Raw genomic sequence first — 24,801 nt, 5'->3', positions numbered from 1 at the left:
CAATTGGGAAAGTGACTTTTAATAATATACTACTGCTCCCCACAGGGATTTTCTCCAGCAACAAAACTTTGAACTAGTTCGAAGGCTGGCAAAGCTGTGTTGCCATGCAAAAATCTGCCGCGGGATTGAAACCAGCAGGAGTAAGGGGACTTGGTACTCTGTTCCAAGGCGCAGTGTTGTTGCTGCCAATTTGCGATTTTCAAACTGGTTTGCGGGTTACCTGTTGCATCAACATTACCGGTTACCTGTAACTCAGCAATTACAGGGCAGGCGTGGGGAATGTGTTGCTCTTGAGCTGTTACTGGACTACAACTCCCATCATCCTTGGCCATTGGCCATGTTGGCTGGGGCTGTCCAACAACATCTGAAGAGTCTTGGGTTCCCTGTTTCTGTTTTAGAAGGGTGTTTGGGGGCTTGTCTAATATTTATGAACCTGGTGAAATTTCTAGTTTGGTATACAGTGAATCTTTCCCTGCCCAATATGTTGCCATTGTACATACCTAGCCTTGCGAATGGCTAAATTGAGATTGTGGGCTCCCAAATGAGTTCAAGTATACGAAACTCTGGTTGGATTTAAGTCTGCTTCTTTCTATAAATAGCTATGAGTGTGGTTCATTGATAATGCTGATCTCTCTCTCAATGTAAGAGAAAAAGTTTTGCCACAGTTGGTAAAGGAAATAAGCCACGTCTTGTGAATCATGGAATTGTAGAGTTGGAAGGGACTACAAGGATCATCTAATCCAGTGATGGCCAAACTTGGCCCTCCAGCCATTTTGGGACTACGACTCCCATCATCCCTAGCTAACAGGACCAGTGGTCAGGGATGATGGGAATTATAGTCCCAAAACAGCTGGAGGGCCAAGTTTGGCCATCACTGATCTAATCCAACCAAACCCCCTGCAATACCCTACTGTTTTGAAAAGGCATAGAGATAAGGCACACCAGTGGCATAGCATGGATTTCCAAACTGCTTAGGAAAGCCAAATGGCTAATGCAGATGGATAACCTACAATTTCCTAAAATGGGTGCACAATAAAAAAATAAAAATTATGAAAAACAGTACAACTGAAAGTAATTCACTACATCCAAATGACTATTTAATGCAAGACGTTTTGAGGTTTATTTTATTTTTTCCGAAGTGCACATTTTTTGTAGCTCACAATTATCATTTAGTACGCAACAATCATTTATTACTGCTATATTAAGACATAAAATTATAGAACTGTAGAGTTGGAAAGGGACCATGAGGATCATCATATCTATCCCTTCTTTCCCTCTCTCTTACTGGATTTTTATCATTATTTAACATTCTTGTTTGAATACAGAGAAATACAAAGAAATCCTTAAGTCTAGCTGGATAACTACAACAAAAAGTTAGCCTGAAACAAAATATTATAAAATAGCTTTTTAGTTGCACACGCCTTCAGAACAATGCACAGATCTACAGATAGGAAGAACAATCATTTTCATTATTATTATTTATCTCTGCCTTTCTAAGCATTGTACGTTCAAGGCGGCTAAACCTTCACTGCATACTTGCCCTCATAAGTACAACTGGAAATTTTGCTGTAAATCCTCACTTCAGTAGCTGAGACTGTTTTCTTTTTCCTTTTTGTGGGGTAGTAGTGGGGAATGTTGCAAGAATTCACATGCAATGTAACAGTGAAAACTTGATCCCAGTAGTATCTGCCGTTTTAGAAAGCACCAATTTAAGCAAACTGCACTCCTGGAACCATATTACTAAAATAATAGGTTGGAAACCTAAAGGAGGAAACTGTAGTGTAGAAAACGTCAAGGAAATCAAATGAGGGTTAAAGTGCATACATGTTCGGTTTTCTGGTGGGTTTAGATAAGTTTGCTGGGGGGCGGAAATCACTAAAAATCCTAATAAGAGAGTAGGAAATATATTTTCCTAGCATTGATCTGCAGCATTGAGAAGGTTGAGTCAAAAATGTTTTAAGTTTTGTCTCCTGCAGCAAACTCAATTAAATTTATTTACAGTGCAATCCTATGACTATCTGCTCAGAAGTAAGTCCTATTAAATATAATAAGAATCATAGAATGGTAGAGTTGGAAGGGACCACGAGGGTCATCTAGTCTAACTCTGCAGTGCAGGAATCTTTTGGCCCAACGTGAGGCTCAAACCCACCACCCGGAGATTAAGAGTTTCATGCTGTACGGACTTAGCTATATATTTTAATGTTGCAAACAGCTTTTGAGACCTGCATTGAGAGAAGTGGGATAGACATTTGTAAGTACAGTGGTACCTCCGGCTGCGGACAGGATCTGTTCCGGAGGTCTGGTCAGATCCCAAGGTTTCCGCAACCTTAGGACCGCTTCTGTGCATGCGCAGATCACTTCTGCACATGCGCGCGGGCCGAACCCTGGTAAAATACTTCTGGGTTTGCCACGTGTGCATCCCAAAGTTTTTGTAACCAGAGGGTTACGTAAACGGAGGTACGACTGTAAACTAAGTGCCAGTGACATTGTCCGCTTGGGCCTTTTGGGCACTTTCCTTGGTAGATTCCACCAAAATTGAAATGCTACCATTTGAGATAAAAGACTGGGATCCTGGGTTGCTGCTGTTGGGTTCTAAGCACAAATGTATTTAATCGTAACTGCAGGCTGCCCAAAGGGTTCTATTCAGATGCCACTGATCATGGCTGAACCAAGACTACATTTGGGACACATTGAATGGGGAAAAGGTTCCTACCAAAAGCCAGATTTCGATAAAGAGAGCAGTATTGTACAAAATCAGAAAGATTTTATATTTTTACATTGGCATAATAGGAGTAACAATGGTGGTACATGATATGGATTTCCGGGCAAAAAGCATAAGATTAGCATAGAGAAGGGAATTAGGTGGAAATAATGCTTCTAGGAACTGAACTCAGGGAGTTTTTACAAATTCCACAAGAGAAACTAGTAAAATACATGGATTGTAATTTGTGTTTATTAGGGATCTCCTATAAGTGATTAAACTGCTTCTAGGAACTCCACCCTGAACTTCTGTTTAAAAGAAATTGATCTATGAATGACTCAAGGTTTTGAAGGCCGGGATTCTAAACGTTATTGCTTATTTACATAATACTACCTTAAAGCCAACTGGCTTTAGGTGGGGGAACTGGTCCTTCAGTTGTTGTTGGGCATCAGCTCCAGCCAGCATGGCCAACGGCCAGGGACAAGGGAGGCCACCCGGTGGGGTTCAGCGCCCCCTATCCCTAATCCAGGCCAGAGACCCAGTGAAAGCATATAGGGCATGCTCTTTTTGAAGAGGTGCTAGTGCACAGAACCTGAACATCAATATTAGTTTCTCTTAACTGGATTGTTTTTATTCACATGTGTGCACCTAAATTATGAATGTAACAGGGGTAGGAAGTTAGCAGTTGAGGGTGGGATTCGAGCTCAATGCAGATCGCCAGTGGTTTTGTTCTAACCCTGTCCTGCAGTAACACTGCCTCTCATGTATACAGTGGTACCTCGGGTTACATACGCTTCAGGTTACATATGCTTCAGGTTACATACGCTTCAGGTTATAGACTCCGCTAACCCAGAAATAGTGCTTCAAGTTAAGAACTTTGCTTCAGGATGAGAACAGAAATCGTGCTCTGGCGGCGCGGCGGCAGCAGGAGGCCCCATTAGCTAAAGTGGTGCTTCAGGTTAAGAACAGTTTCAGGTTAAGAACAGACCTCCGGAACGATTTAAGTATTTAACCCGAGGTACCACTGTACTTCTGGATCTCAGCTACTGTTTTATTTAGTAAACCTCATTGAGATGGTTTTTATCTTCTCAAGGTGGTATAAATATATAGGAAATAGGTATACATCTTAAGGATCCCAGTCTCCAAAATTTAAACTATTGCCAGTGTTATTCCAGGGGGGCTGAGATAGGAACGGGGTTCAAAGAAATAAGGCTAAAGTAGTGACAGGCAGGACAAATGTCTTTGTAAGCCATTCTGAGTCTCCTCTAGCTTCAGAGTCATCTTCCGAACCACAAAACCGAATGTGAACAAAACGTTGCAATTTTCGGCCGATAAAGCTTTGTGGCAGGCGCGGGCGCTTAATTCTAGCGAAACCCATGCCAAATACAGTGAAATGAAAAAATCAACGCAGGATTGCTGCCACTTAAATTAGCTGAAATGATATTTAGGCTGTATTGCTTTCCTTTGAGTGCTCTCAGTATGCCCCGAAGAAGGCCATCTGGCCAGAACATTAGTTCTTTTGTTACACCCTGCATTGGAGGAAGAAAGAAAGAAGGCAGCTGAGCACCATTGTACCTGTGAGCACTGGGGGGAAAAACACACCAGATATTTAAGGTTTGGAAGGTATGCTTTTCCAGCGCTCTTGCTGCAAGCCAAATCTATATCCTATCATGCTCAGCAGCTCAGCCTGCCACCATGAGCAGAGTGTGAAATACACATTTCCACCCCCACACCCTTGATATTTCTCCAGTTCTACAGGGATCCAGGTTTGGAGGCAAGGGAGGGATAGAGGGAAACAATAACAGGGTGAATACGTTTTGCATGGTTCCCCCATATTTAGGCTCAGTGGGTTTGCATGCAGAAGGGCTCGGGTTCAATTGCTATTAAAATGGCCAGATAGCCAGGGCTATGAAATGCTGAGAACTTGGAAGACTGTTGCCAGCAATGCTGGGATAGATGGATCAATGGGTTCACTGGCATAAAGCAGTTTCACATGGTAATCTTTGCTACCTGAGACCAGTTAACCCATTGCCCTACTGTACGGAATAGGGCACCAAGCAGATTGTGGTTTCAGTTTCCTGGGTGTGTTTCTCTTTGTTGATCAGTGTTTATCAGAAAGTAGTGGCTGTTCCATTATGAGATAAGGAGAGCAGTGGCCATCCTGGGATTTAAGAGTAGATCACTGGTACCCTGGGAATGGTTTTAGCTTAGAAACAAGGTTTTCCAAATACAATGAAAACCATGTATTTTGGATTCAGCCATGCAGGTACGATGGAAGTGGTTGTTGGTTTCAAGCAAAGGCTGTATTTTGGCTTGTTCAGTCCCACCACCACGACCACATCAGTTTCCTCCATTCTTCTGTGAGCCTCTGAAGCCTAGTTTCCCCCCCTCTCTGCCCTATTCCATCTTATGTGGAAAGACACTGGCTACTGCAGCCAGTTTCACACAATATGCTAAGCCAAATGAACCTTGACTTGGATAGACCGCATTGAGGAGAAGCTTGCAGACACTTTGCTCCTATAAAAATGTAAATGGACCCCTGACCATTAGGTCCAGTCGTGACTGACTCTGGGGTTGCGGCACTCATCTCGCTTTATTGGCCGAGGGATCCGGCGTACAGCTTCTGGGTCATGTGACCAGCATGACTAAGCTACTTCTGGCGAACCAGAGCAGCGCACGGAAACGCCGTTTACCTTCCCGCCGGAGCGATACCTATTTATCTACTTGCACTTTGACGTGCTTTTGAACTGCTAGGTTGGCAGGAGCTGGGACCGAACAATGGGAGCTCACCCCGTCGCGGGGATTCAAACCAACGACCTTCTGATCGGCAAGTCCTAGGCTCTGTGGTTTAACCCACAGCGCCACCCGCGTCCCTTTGCTCCTACCTGGTCCTTTTTGCTGTCCTGAGCTAAGCCAAGGTTTGGCTCACTGTATCATCTGAACTGGGACTCAGGGTTAAGCTCTCTCCACACCAACCACAAGTCCTCTGGGAGCCTGCATGAATGAATATAATTGCTGGACCACATGCTTTTTCCAGGAGATATGGGTGTGAAACATCTTTCACTGTGGATGTGTTTGTGTAAAAACTACTTTCTTGACTTCTGTCAAGAAGAGGTAATGTGGATGTATATAGAACATGTTGAAGAAGGCAGAGGGTATGATAAACTGGCCAGTCAGGGTATGACTCCACAAGTGATAATAGGATCCAGTATTCAGTTGTCTCTACTAGCTTTAACAGAAAGCAGTAGTGGGGGCTAGCTTTCCATGTACCCCAGAAGTATTGCACAACCCTCTAACTAGCAGCTGATAAAGTGATTATCCTTTATATATCTTCCCACACCACAGTGGCTCCTGTATGTATTATTTTATTTGAGAAGACATAGAACCAACTCCATCTGTAAGGATCAGAGTGGTTCATAATTATTATTTCTCTTATTTATAATTTTCATAGCTCGCCAGTGTGGCAATTATTTCCATTTTACAGATGGGAAACTAAGATTATGAGATTGCTTGTTGCCCGTTGCTACCCACTTTCTCTGTGGCTGAGCTGCCCCAAGGCTGTGTGCACCCCAAACAAAAAGCAAGTTTTTGAGCTAAAATGGATGGATTCTGTAACCAACATATATTATACAGATTAAGTTCATTTACTGCATCTGCATTATTTTGCATAATGTATTCTATTGTTTTTACTCAGTTACATAATTTAGTTTGAGAACTTTAATCTTGGGGAAGGACAAGGATCTGTGTGGAGCACTGAAACCTCACTTAGTGATCACACAAAATCTTCCTTGGCCAGGTATTCAAGAACTTGCCCCATATCTCCTGGTGTCCAGCTCACTGTAGGAACAAATGTGTATTGCTTGACTAACATGGTACCATTTATCATAAAGTCACCTACATTTTTCCACTGTTATTTTACTGGAGGTACTTTGGTTAAGTGAGCAGAAACTACTTGTCAAATGGTAGTTACACTACCTTGCTTCTAAACTTTTTCTGTACCACATATTTTCCAACTTTCATTTTAGACTGTTAGAGTCTTAGGATCCTGGTCTGCATTCATATAGCTAAGACTTCCTTCCTCAGAATAATGGCCCTGATCCATCCCTAGTCAGGTGTAAATAAGTTTGCTAGTATATTATGCAGGTAAGGGAGTACAAATTCAGATTAACATCAGAATGCTCATCCTCTCTTTGTAAACAGCTTTGATAAATTTTATGAAATAAATAAAAATAAATGTGACTGTTCTTCCAATTTATGTCTAGGGCTCCCAAAATATAAACTTGTTTCTGCATGAAAACCTTCTTAGGTGGACTAGGCAAATGATAACTTTTGGTCAACCCGAGCACATTGCTATTCTCTGTTGAAAATGAGTGACAATTGATTCAAAAATAGATTTTAAAATTTTATTTCAAAAGTTAACGGGTGTCTGTGTAGTTATAAAGGCTATTAAAGATGAAAACAGAATAGAACATGCATAAATAACACAATATTTTTTTATTTTAAAAAGCATAATTGCCTATTCTTTTTGAATAAAAATATTATTCTTGCACTTCTGTTGTGCATTGCTATCATAGTGACAGGCAGTACTAATTATTACAAATAAAATTCTTTAAAATGCTTAGTAATATTACCTCTGAATATATTTATCACTGTATTGCTTACAGTTTAACAGAATTTATACTGTGATGTTTTCAGGAGCTTTAAAAAAAAAGGAAAAAGGAGAACTAAGCAAAATTAGCACTATAATACACGTGAAATATAGTGTTTGTTTATTGATTTCTGTCAATATGGGGGGAAGCTATGTGAATATGGGATATAATGAAATATACGAGCTATAAATGAAACACAGGCATAAGTGATACATTAGTGTATAAACATTTCAACATTTTGTTAAAAGTAACTGACTGGTTTGGCTGAATTATGGGTTGAATTTTTCCAACATTCAAAGAAACAAAAACAATTTTTTTTTTATCCCATTTACAGCAAATCTGAAGTTGCTACCTCAACATAATGTAAGTTGTCTTCTGTTACTGTAATAGCCATTTATTTTTTACTCAATTTCTTTCTGATTTCCGTTTGGTGACTGAAAGGTTTGGTGTAGTAAAAAGTACTAAGAGGCAGGAGGGTAGCTTGGATTCTTTCAACAACGGCTGCTCTGTACTTTCCAAACTCTGATAAATTGTGTTACCCGATTGCTGTGTGTTAATATAAACTATTGTTGACTGAGGGCATCGAACTTTGTTCACTAAGAACTTCCAATTAACAACAAACTGTGATCCCAGAGGCTCAAGACCAGCAATTTATCTGTGAGCAAACTAGTCACTCTAATCCTTTGCATTTCGGGTTTTCTTTTCCAGGCTTTCAGTTTTGATTAATAACACACAGACACACCATGGAAAGCTTAACAGTGTCAAGCCAGAATAGTATTTTAGCTCTGCTGAAATTAAAGATTTGGTTTCGTGAAAGGAACAGGAAGGAATAAAGTGGAGACTGCAGAATTGCTGGCAGTGTGGTATCTATGCATTGGTTTTCTTGTAAGGAAAAGTAAGTAATATATTAGCAATACATAACTGGAACCTTCCAGGACCAGGAGGCTCAAATCATGATGAAAATTTTAATGCCTTCTTTGGACATGCCACACATGTCTCCCGTTTTGAGAAGTAGTTCTTTGGGAAAATTAAGCAATCATACATACCCAGATCTCTTCTTAAGTGTCAGGTTTTTAAATACAGCAATACACACACTGATAAGATGTTTTAAGGAAATGTTGATCAAACAGCATCCTGTATCTCCTCACTTTGGTGAGAACAGTTCTTTGCTGAAGTCAATGGCAGAGCTCTCACTCGCTTTGATGAGGTCAAAATTTAATCCTACAGTGAATGGCCAGTGTCATATTTATAAATACTGGGAGTCAAAGGTGGGGTGGCAAAGAACTTGCCTATTTCCACAAATTTCATTCAATTGTCAGCAGGCTAAACAGGGTTGTGTGCATTGCAAAAGTGTTTTTGAACTATCAGTCTACCCTAACTGCGTGCCACATTCCTCAATTGATTCTAAGATCGTTGCAAATCAGTTGCTGCATCTAAGAAGCAATTAGGGGGGTGAGTATAAAAATCTTTGGAAGAACTTAGAAGAAACTTGCATTGTTTGTCCTATGTCAGGTGCGTAGTGGTATAAAATGATAGCCCAGCAAGGCTTTTCATATGGAAAATGTTTATGGCTCCCCAGTGCAAAAGCAGTAAATATAAATATTTTGCCTCTTTGATCACTCCCCACATTGTCTTTCTGTGTAGTCTTCATAAGTCCTTGGAAAATGTTAGCTGCCATATGTACACCCTATTGGCACTGTACACACACAGATGGGTATAGAGAGATGGCTGCTAACAGGTGTACAGAGAAAATGCAAAAAAATAAAATTAAAAAGCTGTTAGCATATATATATTTTAAAAAATGTTTCACTTATTAGAGGCTTTAAACATATGAAATAAGGTGATCAAAACGAAAGATATGCAAATTGATATTTCTATGAACCTTAATATAGCATCTGGGTTTGACATTAGAGTTATAGTTATGTGATAAACTATGGCTTAAGATAGAAGGGAAGCCTTCTTATGGGTATATGGCAATCAGTTTATTCTAAGGAGTAGGTTTGATGATAAAATGGGAATATGGTGGATTTCTGAAACAAAGTCATATTGCGGGAATGGGTCGTTTGGCACGCACTAGCAGGATAGAAACATGTGAAACTATCGCCATATATTTTCACAATGCAATCTATGCGTTAGTGGGGTTTGTAAGGGACAGGAATAAGTGCCTATGCATATACACACACAAATATCTCTTGTGTGCGTTCAGATTTGCTAAAGATGTTTCCTTGGCAATTAAATATTGTGTAAATTGCACAGAAAGAATCACACGTTCTCTGCTGCACTTCTGGACACTGAAACTTCGCTGGCTTGATAACCATTTCAGATTTTGGCTCTTGCTAGAAGAATCACATTTAATTGCAACTTTCCCCTGCCCCTCCCCCCCCCCAAAGTGGCAAACTACATTATAGCAAATAACCTTTAAGATAATTAGCCGACAATGCTGCAACGAGCATAAAATTTTCCTTCAGGCGACCCCTAATTTAAGTGTTACTGGCACAAAGTGAAGACAGATTGTGCTTCACCACCGCAATGTTTACATAGCAGAAACCCACAGAGCAGGAAACAGGAGACTCAATGATGCACTAAATTAGGAACAATCATATTCGAGAAGTAATTTGCTTTCTTTTCTATCCAAACAACCCCTCCAGTCCAAAAATAAGTTCTGAAAAATAATAATTCCAAATTTCCACCTGTACTTTGCAATCAGCTGATGTCCAATTCTGTAAGGAGTCTCATAGAGTCTCATAGCATGGAAAACTTGACTCACAAATGAGCTTTACACCCAGAAGTTTCTCAAAGTGTAAAAAACAATAATTGGTCTCTCCTATTTAGGAGTTGGGTGGGAAGAAGACAAAGAAAACCCAAACATGATTGTTTTCTTGAAGTTAGTTGGAAATGAAAGCAGTCTGAGGAATTAATAAATAATACAGCAGCACAGAATTAGTGGGGGTTTTTTTCTTACTTTTTTATTATAAAATATCTTAGTCAGATATAATAGTATTATTTGAGTTGATTAAACTAACTAGATCCCTAGGTGCACTATCTACATTGTTTATTTACTTAAAAGCATTTATAAACCACTTAATATTTTAAAAAATATCTCTTAAGTGGTATACAAGATAAAAACAAAAAACAAAACCACTAAAACAAAAATGCAACACAATACGACTGTTATACTGAACAGCAGTATAAAAAGCACTGGGAACAAATGAAAACAAGAACCCAGCTAATTCCAACAAATCTGATGCATCAGGGAAATCATGGAGAAAAAGGCATGTTCTTAGAATGCATCTGAATTTAAGGTGTATCATTTAAAGTACGAAAGACAAGACGCAAAACTCAGGACACATGACTGAAACTGCCATTTAAAACGAACAAGTCATAGGTTTTGATATAAAATGGCTTTTCTTTCAACAAAATGCAAGTTACTTATTTTTTTTGAGTAAATATACGCTAGTGTATATTCTATATAATACATATTATGATGTTATGTACCCTTTATGATAACTTGAAAACACTTTAAAATTTGCTTCCATTTGAAACATTATATATAAAGGAAACACAGTATGAAAAAAGGGGTTTACCTTCCCTATGCGCTGATGCTCTTCAAAAGCTGTGATAAGTTCTTCTGCCCACATAATTTTTTCAGGGCTTGGTGAGAACTGTTCCTGGACAACGGCAACTTGATTAGGGTGAATCACCTGCTTACCTACAAAGAAGATTAATAACCCCAGAGTTAAGCATTTACTAACAGATGCTCCAGCAAAATGTTCCAATCACTTGAGGCTTTCAAATACTGCACCGACTCTCATTTTTCGATGGTTCTTTTTTTAAAAAAACACACACACACCATTCATTGTTAAATTATGCTTCTCCTTATCCTAAATGAGCTAAAAATAGACATAACAACTCTGTTTTTTTAAATAGATGTGACTAGCATTTCAGGCTTTTTTTCCCTCCCTGCCACCTATTCAAACATAGTATAAAAGATATAGCCAGACTTTAGAAGATCGTTATTCCTGTTAAAAAGGGAAATGATGGAAATAAGATCTACCACCAAAGCATAAAGCTTTTATGCGGTTTGCATGTTTTTCTATTTGCAAATAATTATTCTCTAACAGTGCAATCTTAATACATGACTAAGTTCCATTATTCCCAGTGGGGCATATTCCCAGGTTCATGTTTACAGGATTGCAGCCTAAATTGTCCTCGTGTTAGGATTTATGTTTTAGCAACATTCTGCACCAACTTATTGTTTATTAAATTTATAGATTGCCCCATCTGCAAGTCAAATTCACCTTTACAAATATGGGCTATAATCCACCAAAAAGTTCTCCTTCATAAGCCCCATTGAAATGAATGGGAGGTGCTCAAGAATTTGGCTATCATCAGTGAGTGAAATCCAACTTTTGTTGCCCACCAGTGAAATTGACATCGGTGATGGAACAGATTCCTTGTGAAACCCCTGCCCTTGCCTAAAATCTAATGGATCCTCTAGAACAGGTCTGGGCGAACAAGGTGGTGAGATCAAATGGAAGTCTTTTTGTATGAAGTTGCCTGACACCCAATGGGTTTTGCACAGAGGAAGTTTCCCTGTGGGCTGGTGCCTTTTAAAATGTCACCCCCATTCCAGTCCCATCCTACTGGCTCAGAAAAGTTAAATAAAATTAAATCAAAAGGAATCCACATTTATTTGATTTTTTCATTTGACAATTTTATTAGTTTCTGTAAGATATTCTGTGCTCTCCTCGCCATGTGTTTATCTTTTAAACTGAGTAATAAGTACTGTGCTACTATAATGCTTTTCTTGTGGAAGTGGGGCTAAAAAGAAGAAACAAAAATCTTTTAGAACTACATTAAACCGGTCTATGCTGTGCTGAAGTTTAAAGAAAGCCTTAATAGACAGTACCCATTACAAGTAATACGATTTGATATTCAATGAGAAAAATATAGATTTCTTTAATAAATGGAATTCCTGTAGATCCTTACAACATTTTTATTCTTCTAACAGTGAATAATTGTAGAGGGGAAATCATACAGTAACTTTTAAAAAAATGCTACACCTCTTCATGTGAAAGAAAGAAAGGGACTTGGCTTCAAAAAAAAAAATTAAAATAAGAAAAATAGCAACAAAATAAGAACTCAGGTTGAGCTTTCTTTTCTGCATACATGTTTGCATATTATGAGTATCCTAATATTTTATTTGGTTACATTAAAATGGATTCTTACACCCACACCTGAATCTTTTTCAAGAGACTCTTAGGAAGGTTTTGCAAAGAACTATCAATAGATTTGCCCTCATTAAAAATATAATGACATGGCTCATAATATTGAGCATTAAACTCAAACTCTTATTTTTGGGCGCAAACAATATTTCAGAAATGTTCAGTTGCCATAAATGAGTTGTGTGTGTTTTGCAGAAGTACTTTACATTAATGTGCAACTCCCCAAACTGTTTTGAAATGTACAAAACCAGGGAAGCAATTAGCAAAAAGTCATAGTCTGTTAATTCATTTAAAAATTTTGCAGCTCAGGGAGAGGCACATTTAAGCAACACAAAATTAGAAGCTCAAATGAAAACTTGGAAATTATTATGAATAAGAAAGTAAAGAAAAAGAATTGCAAGAATGTGTGCCTTTATTTCTACGATTTGTTGTTCAATGAATTTTGATGTTTTCCAGTTTTATTCTTGATAATAAAAATAAAACTGAAACCAATTCTATGCAAATAAGGTACTTTTTGTAGCTACAGCACATAGCTTAGAAAGTTATACCACAAGATGCTTCATCATATTTTATTTTTAATTACATTTTTACTTTTCGCAACCTGAATATTCATAATGTGAGATTGAGATGCTCTCATAAGTTTCACATCTTTAAAAATCCTAGTTTTAAAAAAGCAATTACATTGAATAAATTAGTGTAATTCAATAATCTGTTCTATCTGCAGAAAGAAGTGTCATTTTCTAAAATTGAGAGAAATTTCAAATTATACCACTACGGTGAATATACCATAGTTTTAGTTTTTATTCTGCTTTACTTGTAATAGACAAAATGTAAATTTAGAAACTGAATTTCGTGTAAGTAGTTCATTACAAAATATAGAAAATATACATTTAAAGACAAAGTTCAGCATTGTGAGAAAGAAGGCCTGAAATACTGGTCAATTAGTTTTTTAAAAAATGTATTTTGCAGTGATGATATATAATGTAAGGGCTTTAACCTGTTTAAATGTGTGACCTCAGTAAAAAAACAACAACACCACCATTTGATTTATGGCCTGGGTTGCCTTTTGTTACACCTTGTGTACCCAAACAAGTGTATAATGGACCTTAGTGTCATGGAGAAACAAGGGAAATATTATAAACCAAACAGTTGTTATTGACAAGTTAGAGAGAGGTTGCAGAGTGGGAAGGCATTAAAATTTATGGCCATGAAATCCTTTTTGCAGTACCATTTGATATATCATGCTTTAAATCAATACCTGTCAAGTCTTTTATGTAATTCTATGATGGTGTCATTTTTTGTTTTCTACAAAGGATTGTAAAAAAAGGGGGGAACCCTATAGTGTTTCATATTTATATCTAGCTTCCCAGCATGTTGCAATGGAGTAGCTATAATGACTAAGTCAGCTGTTAAAGTGTCATTCCAGGGTTTACAATTTTTATGTATGTAAACATGATTACAGCCGATAAGACATTTATACAGAGAGCATCCCGAAATAAAACTTGTGGGTTACGCAGACTCGTAAGTGGTAAACTGCCAGGAAACAAGACCCTTTAAAAACAATGACTGCTCTTCAAAATGATGGCTGAAAACATGGGTGCAATCCTATGGCAAGATCAGCTGGGTTGAGTAGCTTAGGATGCAGCAGACCTCTGGCTCAGCTGGGCGAGGATGCTGGAGTAACAAGCTTATCCCAGCTCAGTTGAAGCTTGGCTAAGACTGCTGTGGGACCCCTGATCATTAGGTCCAGTCGTGGCCGACTCTAGGGTTGTGGTGCTCACCTCGCTTTATTGGCCGAGGGAGCCGGTGTCCAGCTTCCAGGTCATGTGGCCAGCATGACTAAGTCGTTTCTGGCGAACCAGAGCAGCGCACGGAAACGCCGTTTACCTTCCTGCCGGAGCGGTACCTATTTATCTACTTGCACTTTGACGTGCTTTCAAACTGCTAGGTTGGCAGGAGCAGGGACCGAACAACGGCAGCTCACCCTGTTGCGGGGATTCGAACCGCCGACCTTCTGATTGGCAAGTCCTAGGCTCTGTGGTTTAACCCACAGCGCTACCCACGTCCCTTAAGACTGCTGGAAGTCCCCCCAAAAGGAGGGGTGCCACTGAGGCTCCCAGCCTGTGTGTGTGTGTACGCAAATGTGGAGGGGTGTGTGTGCCAAACTGGGTCTTTGAAATAAAGCCTAGTTTTGCCCCTGCCTAAGGCTGTTCAGCTTGGTCACATGACCTGGTATATAGCACTATTTTAAAGGCTTGTCTTCCCCCTGTGAGGCTCAGGCAGAGCTGCAGCAGCCCCACTGCTGAAAAGGTTTTGGATCTGGTATAAATTTACGCTGGCTTAACTTAGACCGGCTTGCTTTAGGCCAGCTCCTCGTGCATAGGATTGTTCCATATACAAGAAACGCATCGTTTATCGTTTAGGGGATGCCAAATGAAACTTCATGGTCATGTCATGTTTTATGAAGTCTACTAGTCCTATTGTAAATATTTTACTAAGGCACTTCTCACTTTTGAGAAGTGATCCCTTTTGAACTGTTGGTGTGTGGACTAAACATTGTGAGAGACTGAATTTAGGCACTGTTGAATGCTTTGTTTGTAATGTTTGGAAAACACATTTCTATATCCTTTTGCATGAAAACCTGGGAGACAAATTCATATATTTCTTCAATGAGGTGTTGGAGCCATAATTCTGTGGCTTTTCCCAATGCTAATGTGGTTGTAGGGCCAATGATTAAGTTCTTTCCTACACAAATATAATTGTCATCCACTCATTACATGGGAAGCAGTGAGCACTCTGGCAACAGCTCTACACCTGCCTGGATATAACATTGACTAATACAGCTAACTAACATTTAGCTTAATCCTAAATAGTCAGAGGGGCCTAACTCTACATAAGATGAAAGCCATATTTAAAAGCTATGAACATAACCAAACAAGAGAGAGCAGGTAGAGGAGGTTTATGCTAAAGAGTTCTCCTTTGTGAGTACAATATTTTAAATTTTGATTTAGGGATGGCTGGTTTGCTAATTATCCTGAACTGCTAGAGGTAAGATAACTCTTGGGGGCGGGGCGGTTCAAATGGCTAATCTGATTATTACATTACAGTGGATGTTCGGGTTGCGAACATGATCTGTGTGGGATGCACGTTCACAACCTGCAGCGTTCACAACCTGTGTTTGCGCACGCACGGGTTGCGATTCAGCGCTTCTGCGCATACGCGACCGCTGAAACCTGGAAGTAACCTGTTCCAGTACTTCCGGGTTTCGGCAGTCCGCAACCTGAAAAAACGCAACCTGAAGCGGCTGTAACCCAAGGTATGACTGTACAGGAGAATCTTTACATTAACCTTTCCCAACCTCAGGCCTTCCAGATGTTTAGGAACACAAGTTCAAAAACTCCTGAACATTGGCCATGCCAGCTGGGGTTGATGTCCAGCAACGTTTTGGACAAACACTATCCCTGCCATCTTGCATTAGACAGATGAACATTTATGAAATGCCTTGCTCATTCAGTTCTGCATGATAAAAAGGTTGATTGGTAGGAGGATATATTATATTAATTATATTTAATCCTCTCGAGAGCCACATGTGTTTTTGCCTGCGAATATCCCACAGATAACAGCTAAGGGCACAATTTAGTGATCTTCTGTGCCCTTAACTCAATTCATACACAGGTGCCATTGGGATGAATGGGGATTCACTGAGTAAATAGCAGCAACACCACTCATCTGTTTTTGCTTTAGATATCCTGCCTTGAAGCTTGTCAACATTTATTTACTGGTTTTTTATGTTATTATTATAAAAAATTCTATTTTGCCCTATAAGCAGATCTCTCAGAGCAGCTGCCACATGGACTCCACTTCAAATCACTGTAGGTGGTGGCTGTTATCATATGATGAGCCATTTGTGTAAAGCAGTTTACCCCACAGATGGTGTTAGTTTTTCCATGCCACGGCAAATGAGGGTAAAGAAAAGTTTGCAGTGGCACAGTGAAATGCATTTAATCCATACTGGAACAGCTCCTCACATGATAGCAGCTGCTACATGGAGCAATGCTTATCACATAGAAATCCTAGTAACTTCAACAGAAAGTATTCATCATGCCTTTTAGCAACATAAGCTATTTTTAATTCCAATAGATGAAAATGTCAATATGTTCATAGTGGAAAATTTATATTTATGATTTTGGGACAGGCCATTTACAAGAGCGTTTATGCAGATTGGTTACGGCTTAACACACTTTAGTCAAGATGATATGAGGGAGGTGAAAAGGGAGAATTTGTTCCTTTCAAAATCCTTCAAAAACACCATCCTTCAAAATGGTGCTGAATTTGCAATGCGACATTAATTATTCTAGAATAAAAATGTATTACATAAAGGGTTATATGCTCCCCAAAACATTAAGTGGAAGGCTGCTGGGGTAGGGCAATCCAGCCTTTTATCACATTTTAAATTGCTTTGATTGTTTGAGCACGAGGTTAACTAAAATTCACCTTCTCCACTTAACCTGGGTCTAGTGATCTTGATATTATATAGGCAGGTAGTAAAGGTAAAGGGACCCCTGACCATTAGGTCCAGTGGTGGCCGACTCGGGGGTTGCGGCGCTCATCTCACTTTATTGGCCGAGGGAACCGGCGTTCAGCTTCTGGGTGATGTGGCCAGCATGACTAAGCTGCTTCTGGCGAACCAGAGCAGCGCACGGAAATGCTGTTTACCTTCCCACCGGAGCAGTACCTATTTATCTACTTGCACTTTGATGTGCTTTCGAACTGCTAGGTTGGCAGGAGCAGGGACCAAGCAATGGGAGCTCACCCTGTCATGGGGATTCGAACCGCCGACCTTCTGATCAGCAAACATACAAAGCATTTCTGTGCTCAGAAGAGGAGATGATGAATAATTTTTAAAAAGCTTTCAGTAGCATTTCCTTGTCTCATGGGAAGGAACCATAGCTCAGTCATTTCCTGAAGGTTCCAGCTTCAACCCCTGGCATCTCCAGTTAAAAACAAACAAATAGGTGATGGCAAAGACCCAGGAGGGCTGTTGCCTCTTAGTACACAGTCCATACTGGTCAAGATGAACCAACACTCTGGCCTGATAGAAGACAGCTTTCTGTGTTGGCATGGTCCAAAGGGCCTCCAACTTTTGGAGAGAGTCTTCAAGTGGTATTCTAATCTGCTGCAGACAGTTGAGAGCAAATAAGCTTTTGTGCATGTGTACTGTTTTGGATTTCAGTCGTTGACTTTAACAGGAGTGTGACAAAGCCTTGAAAGTTGGTTGGTTTGGTAGAGGAAACAGTAGGCACTTTGATGCATGCCTTGTGTCTGGAAAGTGCCCCAAGTAATTCTTGTAGTAGTATTTGGGATGGAGGAGTATTAGCCTGTTGTTCTTGATCATATTTCTGGCAAGCAGCTCTCTCTGGCGGCAAAAACAAGGAAGAGTCTTGTGGCAGTTTAAAAACTTAACGTATTTATTATGGCACAAGCTTTCAGGGACAGAAGCTGAAATGCGATAACACCATTAAGTTGCCACAAGTCTCCTTCTCCTTGTTCATTATTGATAGCTAGGTTGGTGCCTTAAATGGTTCTTCAAGTTGCATTTCCTCCAGAAACCAAGAGGGATTTTGAACTTTTTATTTTAAGAATGCACTTCTTACTAGATTAAGAGCTTCAGAGAGGTCCCTGCTCCCCAGTCTTACAGACTTGCCTATCTGTAAAAGTGTCACATACCCATCCTGATTGAAAGGTATCGCTGAAACATTGGTACTGCTGTTCTTTAAAGAACGCTGTAATCTTTGTATGCAAGCCAAGTAGCTGATTCCTATCATAAAGCTGCAATCTTTGTTATGTATCGCATCTCATAGGGGCGCCTGCATGATCTAGCGCACCAATCATTGGCGAAATGTCTGTGTTACAGGGATTGGCTGCAAGAAGCCTGCTGATCACACTGCCTTGCCAGTACCATCAGGTGAACAGGCAATTACTGGGAAGCAAGCCAGAATTGGGGAAAGCAACTCAAAGGAAAGACTGACAAGAAAATAACTATCATGGCCTAATTAGCATATTGGGTTGTTGTGGTGGAGGTGTGTGTGTTTTTTTTAAGCTCCAGCACTTCATAATAAAAAGGTGGACTATCAGGATTTTTGACCATTTATTGAAATGAATGTATAGCTGTGATTAGCAGGTGTTAGAAGTAGAGGAGGTTTTATTCAAATTTGTTTAAAAACGCTTTTAAAAAAATGTGATTCCCAAAATGCAACGGCAGCATTATTTTATTTTTTGCATAAATGTACACTCACAGGCATACATGAATTGGAAACCGAGTGGTGTGCAAGGTTTTCAGCCGATACTGTGTTTCCTCTAACCTGCGAAAGCAGGAGGGTTCTACGTTTATACTGGAGCCTTCATTTATACGTTACTTTCCCTAAATCATAAAAAGAGTAACGCACTTGGGTGTGACCTGTTGAAAGACTCTTTAAGGGCCTAGTTTTGCACTTGGAATTTTCCGCCTGCCGTTTTACAGGCAAAAGTAATTGTGAAAACGTTTTATAGCATTTGGACTTCTCTGCTCCTCTACCAGTCAGCGTAAGGAGACGAACAGGGAGTCTGTGCTGCAGAACACGTCTGTTTTATGATTAAGGAGAAGAGATAAGACTCCCTTCACCCTTGGTTTAAAATGTATTGTTTTTAAATCTTTATGGGTAGTGTGGGGGCGGGGGAAGGGAAAGCAGGATGCTTTAAGGGGAGATATGTATAAACCACACCTCCTCCCATCTTTTAGTGCGAGTTTAAATTTGAGAACGTAGATGCAGAAGTGAGAATGCTGCAGCTCTCTATAAATATATTCTTGAATATTGGTTGGGTGGGGCTGGTTGTCCCTGCTGCATTTCAGTATTTTGGACCTACTAGCAATTATTATGATTCCCATTGGTTAGTTATTTCAGTATAAAACAAACACACACACACAGTATATATATTTTTGTAAAAGCCATACCGGTAAAACCCATTAAGGCACCCTCTCTTGACTGCTTACGGAGTCCCTCTTCATCATGAAAGTCGATATATACAAGGTCAATGGCCTGCAAGCCAAAAGCCTTTGCTGTGACAACAATTTTTTGCCTGGCATATAGAATATCGTGGGTTTCTTTACTACTTGTTGAACCTGAAAAGAAATAGCAGACAGTTGAGAAAGCTGGTTTTTAAAAAACACTCGCAGCAGAAATTTACTTAACGTTACCTCTGTCATCCTTTTCCCGAAAGACAGGCAGGAAAATATTGAAGAGCTTTGTTCCCTAAATTTCTGTGCAGCAGCTGCAAGGATAATATGCTGCTGGAGACAAAATATTAAAGCTGCTTCTGCCAAAAAAACCTTTTCTTTCTGTTTCTGAAATGAAACGTTGGTCGTTTTTTAAAAATCAAGCCTTGGTGCCCGAGCATTAAGCTCTGTGTAGGGAGCAATCCTATGCAGAAGAAGCTGGTCAAATTCAGGTAGCAGAAAGTTTCACCAGATCCAAATCCCATTCCCTAAGCCAGGCAGAGGGAAAACAAACCATTAAAATACTGTAGTATTTGATGCTGGATTGCGTGACTGACCTGAATGGACTTAGGATCCAGCCTGAATCCCTTCTCTCTTGTCCTGCCCCTGCCATGCCCCAGAACGCCCTTTTAGGGGGACTTGCACAGGCCTTGGCTTGGCTGGCTGAGCAAGTCACACAGGACAGGAATGCCTTAAGCCGAGGTGCTTTAGGGGAACCTAAAGATGGCTGAGCCCAACTGAGCCACAAATAAGCGAGTTGAGTTGGAGATAAACTGCATCTGAAGATGCTCTTCCTTCTGGATCTTGCCAAAAGATCCTGCCCCCCCCCCCATCGTGCTTTTCTTCAATAGGAAATATGAATTAGGTTTTTCAATTTATTTTACTGAACACTTATTTCTATACTGCTTAATCAGCAAAGCCTCTAAGTGGGCGTAAAATATTTAAGAAAATCCGATGAGCTGACCTAGAAATTCTTAACGTGCAGATGTAATCAGCAGTATAAAAATACACATAATAAAATGCACATTAAAATAAATGTCAAATTTGTAGACTTGCCTAAACGAAGCTTTTAGCAAGTTTCAAAAACAAGACAGCAAAGGCAGGTGTCTAATATCAATGGGCAGGGAGTTCCAGTGGATGGGTGCTGCCACACCGAACCATCATTCAGCATGTGGATTGAACGTTACGCGGCACTGATTCAGCAGATTGAAGGAGTTGAGTGGACATATATAGGGGTAAGAGAATCCTTCAGATAAATTGGTCCAAAGCTGTTAACCGCTTTATAGTTACTGGTACTAATAGTAACACCTTTAATTTGCTTTTGCATATCTGTAGCAAATTGCTGATATCTATAAATATTGCACCAAAAAGCACCAAATTGATGGCCACTGAGATGTTCCAACCTTTTAATCTAGAGTAGTCCCATTTATTTCAGTGGGGCTGAAATAAGTGGTAGAAATACAGCTTTAGGGTTTTTTTTAAAAAAGATTTCTGTCTCAGTCTAGTATTTTGATCTTACACACATTACTTTGAAAGAAGTCCATTGAGTTAAAATTTTAGCCCAAGATAAATGTTCATGCTCAAATCCTTGGATGAAACATCCGATAACTATGATTGACGTCTGAGATTTTTTTTAAAAAGCATCCACAAAACCTGCTGAACCCAAAGAGTATCTGATACCTCCTAATGCATCTATTCTCACATGTACTTGTGTGAAAAAAATAATAATCTGTTCCCTTGTCTTGAGCATCACTGTTTTTGACCTTGCTTGCCACCTTATCGGGAATAAATGAAGGCTTTGTTATGCCTCATTATTTAAAATATTGCTTCCTTTTACGTATGTGAATTGCACTCAGATAGTTGTGATTAGATGAACCAGATCAGAAGGTGCATATTTAGCAGATATGTCTGTCATAGCAACGTAATACAGAAATGAGATTCTGACATTGACGTTCTTTTTGGAGAAATTGTGACATCACAAGGCAGAAAGGCACTGAGGTGTGGTTTAAGATGCATGAGGAAGTATTAAGATGCATGCACTAAAACAGAACTAAGCATGCAAGAGATGGTTAAAACTATCTACAGTATTAACAATAGGCTTCTTTGTGCACCAAAATTACAAAATTAGTCTCGTGATTTCAACAGTCACTGCATTTAATTTTTTAGCTGGAGAGCAATAAGCAGAATATGTTTCTATAAAAGCACAGCTCTAATAGGTTTTAGATTTCAAAAAACGACAACCGAATTAGGAAGATGTACAGGAGACAACACAAATAAATATATACCCGCTAAGTTAGTAAAGGCAGAGCAGTAGACTCCATTTTTTAAAGTAATGGCCACAATCCTGAAAAGGGTTAGATGTATTTAATCCCGCTGATTTTAGTGGGCAAAATGAGACAGTACGTATAGGTCTGTGGCAGAATATCTTATTGTTGTTGTTAGTATTGTGGCAGTTCTGTTATTATAATACTGTATTGTTAATTTAAAAGGGGGAGGGAATGGGAGCACCTATGCTGGCACGGAAATCCTCGCCTCCAAAGACGACTCCATCCAAACGAAGGCCAATTTGGGGTCCTTTCCTCAGAGTTTCTTCGCAAACTTCCTTTAAATGGAACAAAAAATGTTAAACGCAAGCAGCAGGCTGTTTAAAACCATTTTCACTACCAGAAAGATACTAATCGTCAGTTACATTCATTCCTTGGGGACAGGGTCTGCTGTCAAGACTCTTCTTGCATAATGTGCGATAAATAAGTAATAATAACAAATTACACATCTGCACAAAAAGTATACTTTGAATGCAGATCTATCCAGTATAGCTTAAAGCACAGAATACATTTTTGTCCTTGCATTTAGGACAAAGCTTTGTCGTGTGCCAACAACCTCTGAATGATAACTGTAAACAGTGTGTTATATTTACGAAAGTGGACACTGCATATAGCTTAAGAATCCTTCCTGCACCCCATGAATAATACCTGCATAGAACCACGACTGGAGTATCTTTGGTTTAATACATTGCTGATGGACGGTCATGGCGGATGCAATCTTCTAATCGCTATTTAATGGGCAGCGTAGGGTGGGGCTCCTAACCAATGGCAAAACTACACAATGAAACTAATATAATTCTAGGATATATAATGTGCAACAAGTAGCAAAGAAAATAATTTGAAAAGCAACACCTTGGGATTTGCTGAATGCATTCATCTGTCTGTGTAACCATTGTTCTTTTTTTAAAAAAGTAATGTTGCAAATTGAAATGCTTCATAGCTAGCTAGAATTTGCCTGCCAAAGCACAGAGCTACAGTTTATTTTATTATGATTACTGTTGCAAATATACCTATTTTTATACACTGTGGTTCATACAAATCCTGTTGCACCAGGATATTGGATGATAGCCGGTATTTTCCGGTGCTGACTTTACTAACGCTTTTTCCTTTTTTGTGTGTGTGAATTTGAAAAAAAAAACCAGTAAAAAAAACCAAACCAGTAAGTAAAATCTTGGCTAGATATGAACATGTATAATTAGAAATCCTTTAAATTTAAGCCGAAAACTATCTTTCAAACATGCTGTTAAAAATGCGGTGCCTATCAACATGGTAGCCACAAGGGCCTCCCAGCAGCTCCTTCTAATAACACAAAACTTTTCCAGGAAACCCTGGCATGGCTGTGGCGCACTCTAGTTTCAATTTCATCATTGTTAATATCTTTCCTCCACAGAAACACACAGGCTGGATGCCAAGAATAGGAGGCCATTTGCATGTATTTGATCAACATCAAGTTCACGTTGCAAAAGGAAGAGAAAAGAAAAAACATTTTTGGAGGGCAGATGAAGAAGAACTCCACAACCCTTAATGCCATTTTTTTGTGCATATCCAGTATTGGGCTGTAGAAAACAGAAGGTACATTTTTTTTACCATTGACTGCAAAGAGCTCTCTGTGTGTGGCTGTAAATGTTATTAGTTCTCAGAACTTCATAGAAGAGGTGCTTTTAAGATATTAGAATAAGACTCCTGAAATAATAATAAAAATTTGACAGCCGCTATATCTTTTCACACACGTTTCTTGGATTTAAAGGAAATAAAAAAGAAATGCCAAAATAGGACAGAAGAGAACTATTATGTAGGATGCGACTGTATTATGTGGCACTGGAATTTCAGCAAATATTTTGGGTGATGAATGCATTCATATAAAATACAAAATGGAGTGGCGTTTTAACCCACCTTTTTCCAGTTATGTGACTTATTCAACGGCTATATGGCTTTAAGCAGAAATGCCAGCTAAATTATATTGATGTTTCTTACCTTAAAATTGAGTAAGCCCATTGCTGTTTCCACAAAAGGGAGGAAATTCATAGGTTCTACAAGTACCCGGCCTTTTAAGTGGTGTGCAAATTTCTCTGTAAACTAAGCATCGCAGAGGGAAATGATCAGTTTCATTTTTATAAAAAAAAAAATCTGTAAAATGGTATGACTATCTAAACTTTCCATTGAAGTGAAATACAAATAAACAGAGAAAACAAAGCCTGGAGTGCTGAAGGGGGGGGGGGAGAGATAAATAAAAAAGAAAACTCTACCAAGCTTCCAAAGAGGCCTGTTCTCTTAGGTCTGTCTTCTTTAGAATGCCCACATTATTGTATATTTTGGAGTGTGAAGTTTTAGTTGCAAAAATATTTGCCTAACACCTATCACCCTGACTTAGTTAAATGCAAATCAGCAGGCTCTTAAAAACAAAGTAGAATTGATATACCTGACATTCTGTTTTGTTTCATGTCTGACACTGACAAGGGCTGTGAATGTTCCCCAGCCTTCCAAACTGGGACTCACATTATTCATTATGGCACCGTCACCCTTTGTTCCAGAGGTCTTTTCTTCATAATTTTTTTTTTTTTAGCTTACCTAGGAAGGGCCTTTAAAAAGGAAGTTTAATTCTTTGAAGACCAAAGCTCTCCAATTTTTTCCATGAGACCAGTTCACAGCTAGCTCTGAGCTGCCGGTGGGGTAGCCCAAATTCCAAAATCTATCATCTGGAAACATTACAAAAGCTCTTGTACAGATTTTTTTTCTCTCTCCCTCTCTCTCTCCCTTTCAAAAGAGAAGGGAGGGGGGAGGAAAAGCTACCTCTGTATATTGTAAATCTATTATGTCTGTCTAGATCTAGTAATGTGTTGGGAGATAAACATATCACAGGTATGCTAAA

The 24,801-nt window shown here is 39.3% G+C and overlaps 1 protein-coding gene and 1 long non-coding RNA gene across 4 annotated transcripts in view; one reads left to right on the top strand and one right to left on the bottom strand.

Annotated features, from left to right (window-relative positions):
* The window catches only part of LOC309368350, a 29,523-nt gene extending 5,878 nt beyond the window's left edge, over nucleotides 1–23,645 (top strand). The window contains exon 2 of the long non-coding RNA XR_014167717.1: nucleotides 23,323–23,645. This is a non-coding gene — a long non-coding RNA (uncharacterized lncRNA). The remainder of the gene's footprint in view (nucleotides 1–23,322) is intronic.
* Nucleotides 1–24,801, bottom strand: part of CLYBL (citramalyl-CoA lyase) — a 183,172-nt gene that overhangs the window by 996 nt on the left and 157,375 nt on the right. For all 3 annotated transcript variants that reach the window (XM_081908259.1, XM_081908260.1, XM_081908261.1), the window contains exons 4-7: nucleotides 23,907–24,008; nucleotides 22,117–22,210; nucleotides 19,567–19,734; nucleotides 10,935–11,059 (exon numbers count right to left, since the gene is read on the bottom strand). In XM_081908259.1, the coding sequence (XP_081764385.1) occupies nucleotides 10,935–11,059; nucleotides 19,567–19,734; nucleotides 22,117–22,210; nucleotides 23,907–24,008 (489 nt within the window). The remainder of the gene's footprint in view (nucleotides 1–10,934; nucleotides 11,060–19,566; nucleotides 19,735–22,116; nucleotides 22,211–23,906; nucleotides 24,009–24,801) is intronic.

Source organism: Podarcis melisellensis (assembly GCF_964234715.1).
Source record: "Podarcis melisellensis genome assembly, chromosome: 4".
Classification (NCBI taxonomy): Eukaryota; Metazoa; Chordata; class Lepidosauria; order Squamata; family Lacertidae; genus Podarcis; species Podarcis melisellensis.
The sequence above is the reverse complement of the archived record's forward strand: the minus strand, read 5'-3'. Positions and strand labels throughout refer to the sequence as shown.